Raw genomic sequence first — 9018 nt, forward strand, 5'->3', positions numbered from 1 at the left:
AAACCCCGTCTCTACTAAAAATACAAAAATTAGCTGGGCATGGTGGCACACGCCTGTAGTCCCAGCTACTGGGGAGGCTGAGGCAGCAGAATTGCTTGAACCCAGGAGACGGAGGTTGCGGTGAGCCGAGATTGCGCCATTGCACTCCAGCCTGGGTAACAAGAGCGAAACTCCGTCTCAAAAAAAAAAAAAAATTATCCTGCCAGGTGTGGTGGCTCATGTCTGTAATCCCAACACTATGGGAGGCCAAGCTGGGCAGATCACTTGAGGCCAGGAGTTCCAGACCAGCCTGGTCAACATGGCGAAACCCCATCTCTACTAAAAATACAAAAATTAGCCGGGCATGGTGGTAGGCGCCCTTAGTCCCAGCTACTCAGAGACTGAGGCATGAGAATTGCTTGAACCTGGGAGGCAGACTTGCAGCAAGCCCAGATTACACCACTGCACTCCAGCCTGGGTGACAGAGCACAACTCTGTCTCAAAAAAAAAAAAAAAAATCCTCCTATATACTGCTCCTTACTAGTCCAGAAATGCTTGTGGTCGAAGACTAGCACTGAGGCTAATTAATTCATAGGGCCCACTTCATAGTTTGTCTTTGTTTTACAGGCTGAAAGCCGGGTGAGGGGCCCCAGTGTTGGAGCCCCAGGAAGAACAAGCAAAAGACAGTCCAACGAGACTTACCGAGATGCTGTTCGAAGAGTCATGTTTGCTCGGTATAAAGAACTCGATTAAGAGTGGAGACAAGTTCCGTGATATACGACCTCCTTGTTTTGTTTGTCTCTCCTTTTCTTTTGTTACTGTTCTTGCTGCTAGAACTTTTTTAAATAAACTTTTTTTCAATGTGACTATCTTTTTGTTAAATTTTTTTTCCCAGAGTTGGGTGGGAGTGGGGCTACTGGCAGGAGGGATAGAGTACCTCGCTTCAGGGCTATTTGAAGTTATGTTGAAATAGCAACTAGTGCTGCAGTAAACCCTAGAATACTGCCTACTGTCAGTATAAGTGAGTAGGTTGCAGTGACCTTTGAACTACAGCTTGTGTGTATGCCGTCAGACCGAAAAATTCATTTTCTTATTCTAATCAGCAAATGCAGCATTTCATTATTTGTTTCTTTTATTTTTTTAGTAACTGCTTAAGCTGAAAGTATTTACTACTCATTAGATCTTCAAAATTCTTCTGATTCCCTGTTATGGTGGGGTTGGGGGAGGGGTGAGAACTGTTTTTCTCAGTGCCTGCTGGGTACTCCATGCTTCACACTTTGTGATTACAAGTTGACATAGTAAGGATCACCATTCCTCTCCAGGCACTGCTTAGCTCTTCTTTCCCTCCGTTGCTAAAACTGTCCAAAGAGGTAGTTGAAATCTGCCCTCTTTCAAATCTTTCTCAACTTCCCAACATTATCACCTCTACCATCTCCCAGTATTTGCTTCAAAAATGAGTGTTTTATTTGTTTGTTTGTATTTTGAGACAGAGTCTCACTTTGTGGCCCAGGCTGGAGTGCAGTGGCATGATCACTACTTATTGTAGCCTCAACCTCCTGGACTCAAGTGATCCCCCTACCTTTGCCTCCCAAAGTTTTGGGATTACACACAATGAGCCACAGGGTCCAGCCCAAAAGTGAGCCTTTAAAAAAAAAATTCTTTGTGGTTAAAAGGACTATATATAAGGGTGGGCACAGACAGTGGCTCATACCCATAATCCCAGCACTTTGGGAGGCCAAGGCAGGTGGATTACCTGAGGTTAGGAGTTTGAGACCAGCCTGGCCAATGTGGCGAAACCCCATCTCCACTAAAAATACAAAAATTAGCCAGGTGTGGTGGTGCATGCCTGTAATCCCAGCTACTTGGGAGCTGAGACAGGAGAATCACTTGAGCATGGGAGACAGGAGAATCGCTTGAACGCAGTGAGCCGAGATCATGTCACTGCACTCCAGCTTGGGTGACAGAGCAAGACTCATTTCTGGAAGGAAAAGGACTATATAACCTATAAGCCTATGTTTTTGTTTTGTTTTAAATTTTGCTCCATGTACGACCATGCCCAGCTAAGCTTTGTATTTTTTTTTTTACCCCAGCTACTCGGAAAAATTTTGTATTTTTAGTAGAGATGGGGTTTCGTCATGTTGGTCAGGTTGATTTCAAACTCCTAATCTCAAGTGATCTGCCCACCTTGGCCTCCCAAAGTTCTGGGATTACAAGCATGAGCCACCATGCCTGGCCCTGATAGCAAATATTTAAGCATATCCTTAGAATAATCCTGTATGGCAGATGCACCTGAATGTATGTTCCTAAATAGGGAATCCAGGAATGACCAACTAGATCTTTGTTCCTTACCTACGATAAACATCTTAGCCCCCAGTCTATCACCTGGAACACAAGACATACAGGAGATTGAGGCCCCAAGTTTTGGGTCAAATGAATGTTGCCAGGTGGAGGGAGGTCATTACAGGGAGAGTATCATTAAGTGAATATGTTATATAAGCTGCATGATGTTTGCAGGGGGTTGTGGTTTTCCTGCCCAGCCCACTGCCACTAGGCCATGCGGATATGTTATCCAGCTGTCACCACTGGACCATTTCTATACCTAAGGTTCTCCTTTCCAGCTCACTGCCACTAGGTTCTCTCCCCTGTATGTAAGCCTCTAATACTAGGTTGTGCAAAAATAATTGCAGTTTTTGCCATTAAAAGTAATAAAACAACCGAGCACGGTGGCACACGCCTGTAATCTCAACACTTTGGGAGGCCAAGGCAGGTGGATCATGAGTTCTGGAGTTCAAGACCAGTCTTACCAACGTGGTGAAACCCCGTCTCTATTAAAAAATACAAAAAATTAGCCGGGTGTGGTGGTGCACACCTGTAATTCCAGCTACTCAAGAGGCTGAGGAAGGAGAATCAGTTGAACCTGGGAGGCAGAGGTTGCAGTGAACCGAGATCACACCACTGCACTCCAGCCTGGGTGATGGGTCTCTTCAGCCTCTTGAACTTGGTTCCTTCCCTTGTTGAGGTTAATAGGGGTTCCGCACAACACCTGGGTACTGATGAAAGTAGGAATGGGTGTGAAAACTGTCACCCTGTGATGTCCTTGGAAAGTTCCCCGAGGCTTTTGATGCCAGAGCAGAGATCTTGGGTAATTTTCTTCACTACTTATCCATAGAACCTGGCACAGGGCCTAATAATAGCACAGCCACTCAATAAGTGAATAAATAATGCTGAGCTCATACTTGTCGATTTGAATTTTGATTGTATCTCTCACTTAGTTCATCAAAGCCCATCTTTGATGAAAGAAGTCATTTGGTTTCTTGGTATAGGCAACAATTCTCCCATAAATCTTTTCTTCTTTATCTTCTAGAGCAATAGATCCCAGCCTAGAACCAAAACATGTGAACCAGTTTCTTCATTTGCCAAGTGGTAGGAGAATTTTTTTAAAGACATGATCATTTCATTAAAGAGGAGAACTTTTTTTCACATCCAGAAACTAGAAAAGACAATATTAACTATCCTTTATTGAACATATGTGGCTTTATTTAAAACAAAAAGTAACTCAATCTGGTGTCTTTGTTTTTCTTACATCAGCTACCAGACAGGCCTTTGGCAGCAGAGCTCTGGAGCTTTCAACAGGGCAATGTCCAAAAGATCATCTACCAGAGATAATTTGGAGGATGGCACTTACCTCCGGTGAAATCCATCTTTTTTTGCCAGGGACCTCTTCAAGTTTAAGAATTATTTTGCAGGCTGGGCATGGTGGCTCATGCTTGTAATCTCAGCACTTTGAGAGGCTGAGGCAGGTGGATTGATTCAGCTCAGGAATTCAAGACCAGCCTGGAAACATGGTGAAACTCCGTCCCTACTCAAAAAATACAAAAAATTAGCTGGGTGTGGTGGTGCACACCTGTGGTCTCAGCTAGTCGGGAGGCTGAGGTGGGAGGTTCACTTGACCCTGAGAGGGGAAGGTTGTAATGAGCCTAGATCGCAACACTGTACTCCAACCTGGGTGACAGAGTAAGACTCCATCTCAAAAAAATATATATATATTTTGTGGAATTTGTGAATAGCTATATAGCTTTTATGACTAGTGACGAGCCCAACTTAGCAAGCACCTCAGGAGTACTCAAAGGTGCTTGTTGAACTGCTTTGGGGACAAGGCAGGCAACTGCTAGTAGCTACGAAGTCCGGTGGCTATGACATCATCTATGTTTAACTTTTACATTTCATTAAATATTTGAATGCATGTACTTTTTCTGATGTTTTGCATCAGAAAAAGTACATGCATTCAAATATTTAATGAAATGCTTCCTCATAAATTGTATATATTTCCTGTCTACACACACCCTATATTTCTACCTTTTTATCTATATACATATTACGTATATGCCCATATATAGATATATACACTGACATTCCTCCAGTTATTCTTGAAAGATTTCTTATCCAGAGAGAGAAGAGAATGGTATAGGCAGTTTTCTGTAACTGGTATTTTCCTCTGGCTTGCCATGGTCCTTTTTTTCAATGCTTATGTATAACCTGAAAAATCAGTCTGGCCAGGTGTGGTGGCTCACACCTGTAATCCCAGCACTGTGGGAGGTCAAGGCAGGCAGATCACTTGAGGTCAGGAGTTCAAGACCAGCCTGGCCAACATGGCAAAACCCTGACTCTACTAAAAATACAAAAATTAGCTGGGCATAGTGGCACCCACCTGTAATCCTAGCTACTTGGGAGGCTGAGGCAGGAGAATTGCTTGAACCCAGGAGGCAGAGGTTGCAGTGAGCCAAGACCATGCCATTGCACTCCAGCCTGGGTGGCAGAATGAGACTGTCTCAAAACAAAAACAGAAAAAAATCAGTTCTACTAAAAATATATCTATAATGCCAGAGGGCAAGTTATGCTAACAATACATAGGAATACCACTATCTCACTGACTATTCTTTGAAATAGCCCCCTTTGAATTTCCCAAGAGAATTTCCTTGCTTCTTTCTGCCACAAATGTTAACACTTTTAGCTTTGGTAGTGGATTGATTTGTTTAAGTATTTATTGGGTGTGCACCATGTTCCAAACACCACTAGAGGCACTGGGGATATAGTAGTGAACTAAACAGACAAAAGTCTCTATCCTGGATTTTACACTCTAGCGTAAATTAGGACTCTGAAACTAAATTAGTTCATATTCTAGTTTTACCACTATTAGTTCTATGTGGTCTACTGTCTCTGCAAAACGAAGACATTGATGGCTTTGACTAGGACAACAATGGAGGCAGCTAAAACTGCTCAGACTCTAGATATCTTTAATATCTTTTTTTTTTTTTTTTTTGAGACGGAGTTTCACTCTTGTTACCCAGGCTGGAGTGCAATGGCACACTCTCGTCTCACCGCAACCTCCGCCTCCTGGGTTCAGGCAATTCTCCTGCCTCAGCCTCCTGAGTAGCTGGGATTACAGGCATGCGCCACCATGCCCAGCTAATGTTTTGTATTTTTAGTAGAGACGGGGTTTCACCGTGTTGACCAGGATGGTCTTGATCTCTCGACCTTGTGATCCACCCGCCTCGGCCTCCCAAAGTGCTGGGATTACAGGCTTGAGCCACCGCGCCCGGCCAGATATCTTTAATATCTTGTCTCCTGGCACTGGCTGGGAGGGGCCCGACACGGTGGCTCAAGCTTGTAATCCCAGCACTGTGGGAGGTCAAGGCGGGCGGATCACCTGAGCTTAGGAGTTCGAGACCAGCCTAGCCAAGATGGTGAAACCCTGTCTCTACTGAAAATACAAAAATTAGCTGGGTGTGGTGGCGCGTGTCCATAATCACAGCTACTCGGGAGGCTGAGGCAGGAGAATCACCTGAACCCGGGAGGCAGAGGTTGCAATGAGCCGAGACTGTGACATTGTACTCAAGCCTGGGTAACAAGGGTGAAACTCTGTCTCAGAACAACAAACAAACAAACAATAAGTAAAAATGTTTGCAAAGCATCTAGTGCAATGATCTAGCATCCAATAAAGTAATCAACTAATGTTCCTCTTTTTTATTTTCATTACTTTTTTTTTGAGATGGAGTCTTGCTGTGTCGCCCAGGCTGGAGTACGGCGACGAAATCTCGTCTCACTGTAACCTCCGCCTCCCGGGTTCAAGAAATTCCCCTGCCTCAGCCTCCTGAGTAGCCGTGATTACAGGCGCGTGCCACCACACCCAGCTAATTTTTGTATTTTCAGTAGAGACGGGGTTTCACCATCTTGGCTAGGCTGGTCTTGAACTCCTGAGCTCAGGTGATCCGCCCGCTTTGACCTCCCACAGTGCTGGGATTACAGGCATGAGCCACCGTGTCTGGCCCCCCCTTTTTATTTTTTAGAGACAGGTGCTTGCATTGCCCCCAGGCTGGAGTGCGGTGACGCGATCATGGCTCACTGCAGCCTTGCCCTCTCTGGTCCAAGCGATCCTCCCACCTCAGTCTCCCGAATAGCTGGGAGCAGAGGCGTAAGCCACCATGCCCAGCTAATTTTATTTTTGGTAGAGACAGGGTCTCACTGTGTTACCCAGGCTGATCTCGAACTCCTGGCCTCAAGCGATCCTCCCGCCTCGGCCTCCCAAAATGCTGGATTGTGGGCGTGAGGCACCACGCCCCGCACGGTCACCTCTGGAAGTCGAATTAGACAATGTTTTACACCATGTCAGTGAAAGCAAACTGTACTCTCTACGGCGCTAGTAGCAAAAGCAAAGAATTACCATGCCTAATAGAGAGGAACCCTAAAAACTCTAATCCGGGTCCGCAAAAGCCGATTAACAACTCTGTGGTGATTTAGAAGAGAACTGCGCAAGAAATTAACACAGAGCGTCCTAAGTGACCAGATTGCCTGCGACCACACTTCCCGGCAGCCCTCGCGCAGCCAGGCGGCTTCTAGGATTGGACTCCTCCGCAGGAGGCGGGTGGCGGGGGGAGGGGCTAGGCGCGAGGTACTGTGGGTAGGAGACGGCCGTCGACGGAGGCGCCATTTTGTGGAGCCGCCGAAGCTTGTTGGAGGTTCTGGGGCGCAGACCCGTTATTGCTACTTCGGTCTCTCCTAGGGGTAAGTGCGGCGGCCGTCTGTAACGACGGTAGGTTTTTGCTATTGGGGCTGGCCACCAAGCCTTCCTTGTCAGCTGCCGGAGGCGACTGATCAGCTCCAGCCGATTCTCTGGAGGGGCTAAATCACTCCAGGCGTTGGAGGGCCGCGCCCTTCCTTGTTGCCACGTCCGTCAGTTTCCAGAGGTCGTCCAGCCAGCTCAGCCTCGGACCTGCTTTTTTCCGGCTGTGACTTTGACCCTTGCGGGTACAGGTCCCCTAATCCCCAGCCAAATGGAGCCTTGGAGCCGTCGTCTGTCCCCCGGGCACTCCTCGGGAGCTCCCTGGCAGTCTCTGGCCGCCATCGCCCTCTCCGGAAAGCTGTTCGGTGATTTCCGATCTGCGGGTTAGGAACCTGTTGGGAGGCGAGAGGGGCGTGTGCGGGGAGGGCAGGCCGGACGCTGAAGTCGGTCGAGCAGGCCGTGACGCCGCCATCTCGGCTGTGAGACCCCACAGAGGTGGGCGCCGGCACCGCCCGGGAGACAAGGGATTATGCTCTGGGACTTGTTTCCCCCCATTGGTTCTTTTTCATTTATTAATTTCAAGGAATCGTTGAGCGTTCGCTCTAGATGAGGGTCCAGAGACTACTGTAACTGATTTCTCGGACCTCGCGCTCATGGAACGCGTTCCAGCTGTGTGATGTCTTACTACCAACGGTGGGCAGGAGGGTCAGGCTGTTCGCCATTCAGTAGTTTGTAGTCATAAGAACTGGTCCAAAACGTGGTGGTTATTGTTACTTAGGAATTAAGTCGTTTCTAGCTTTGCTCTTGTCTTATGCGATATGTTATTAATGTAGTAGATTTCAATCAGCTCAGTATCCCAGCTTCTACGAGGTTTTAAATTTTTCATCAGAAATGTTTGAATTTCATGTTGCTGTTTGTATTAATGAAAACACTTGGATTAATGTTTTAACGGTCAACTATCCCACTGGAGTTGCTTTGATTAAGAACCAAAGGAGTTGATTGCAGCTGTGCCCTTTTTGCTTTGTAATTCTAAGATAGGAGCAGGGAGGGAGTCTTCTGCTTGCTCCGTATTATGAATCTGTTGTTAAATCTGGAATCGAATATTTTAAAGTATGCTTAATCTTCCAGCTTTGCTCATTGTTAACAAAATGTTAGCATAATTTTAGCATTGGCAGTTTGTCCCCACCACCTCTCCACCTTAGATAATCACTGTCGATGATTTGAAGGTTTGATGAAATCCCTGCCTCAGTAGTTTCCAAGGTTATGTATGGAGCTACTGACTTAAGTGATCTCTGAGATTTACAGCAACTAATCTCTCTTTTCTCCTAGAAAAAATAAAATTTGAACCTTTTGGAGCTGTGTGCTACATCTTCAGTGGGACAATGGGTTCAGACAAAAGGTAAGTTACTAGAGTACATGGCTTTGATCTCAACATTTCAGTGTGGACTGAACTATTTGTTTCAAATAGTTTATCAAACGAATATGTGAGTTTTTTGTGCCAGGCATTGCTCATAATGAACGCCTTCTTGGTCCTGTTGTCACAAACTACAGTCTGGTGAGAGAAGTAAAGTACTGTGTGAACATGCTGTGATAAAGTATAGGGTGCTCTTAGAACGCATAGGAAGTATGTCTTTTTCTTGTTCACAGCCAGGAAAGTTCCTGGAGAAAGTATTCTCTGGAAGGAAGCTGGATTAGAAAGAATTTTAGGCAAAGAAGGCTGGGGTACAGTGGGTCACTGAGGGTTCCTTGTGTGGACAGCAACCTTTGCAGAAGCCGGGAGATCATACAGTCTGGCGCTTAGCACAGTTCCTGGCTGTGGTAAGCAATCAATAAATGCCAGTTCTTGTTATTGTTCCTCTTTTTTTTTTTTTTTTTTTTGGAAAGGAGTTTTCCTTTTTTTCCCCCGGTTGGGGAGCGTTGGCCGGTCTCGGGTTCACCGCAACCTCCCCCCCTTGGGTTAGGGCAATTCTCCTGCCTCA

The 9018-nt window shown here is 46.0% G+C and overlaps 2 protein-coding genes across 15 annotated transcripts in view; both read left to right on the forward strand.

The window, feature by feature from the left end:
• RBM6 (RNA binding motif protein 6) overlaps positions 1–845 on the forward strand; it is a 139779-nt gene extending 138934 nt beyond the window's left edge. For all 12 annotated transcript variants that reach the window (XM_032289905.1, XM_032289892.1, XM_032289894.1 and 9 more), the window contains one exon: positions 607–845. In XM_032289905.1, coding sequence (XP_032145796.1) covers positions 607–732 — 126 coding nt within the window. In that variant the 3' untranslated portion in view covers positions 733–845. The remainder of the gene's footprint in view (positions 1–606) is intronic.
• A 6068-nt stretch (positions 846–6913) lies between these two features.
• The window catches only part of RBM5 (RNA binding motif protein 5), a 33182-nt gene continuing 31077 nt past the window's right edge, over positions 6914–9018 (forward strand). For 2 of the 3 annotated variants that reach the window (XM_032289906.1, XM_032289908.1), the window contains exons 1-2: positions 6914–7041; positions 8369–8438. In XM_032289906.1, the coding sequence (XP_032145797.1) occupies positions 8422–8438 (17 nt within the window). In that variant the 5' untranslated portion in view covers positions 6914–7041; positions 8369–8421. The remainder of the gene's footprint in view (positions 7042–8368; positions 8439–9018) is intronic. The other variant, XM_032289907.1, reaches the window with a different exon arrangement.

Source organism: Sapajus apella, unplaced genomic scaffold, assembly GCF_009761245.1.
Source record: "Sapajus apella isolate SASKATOON/1434 unplaced genomic scaffold, GSC_monkey_1.0 scaffold23, whole genome shotgun sequence".
Classification (NCBI taxonomy): Eukaryota; Metazoa; Chordata; class Mammalia; order Primates; family Cebidae; genus Sapajus; species Sapajus apella.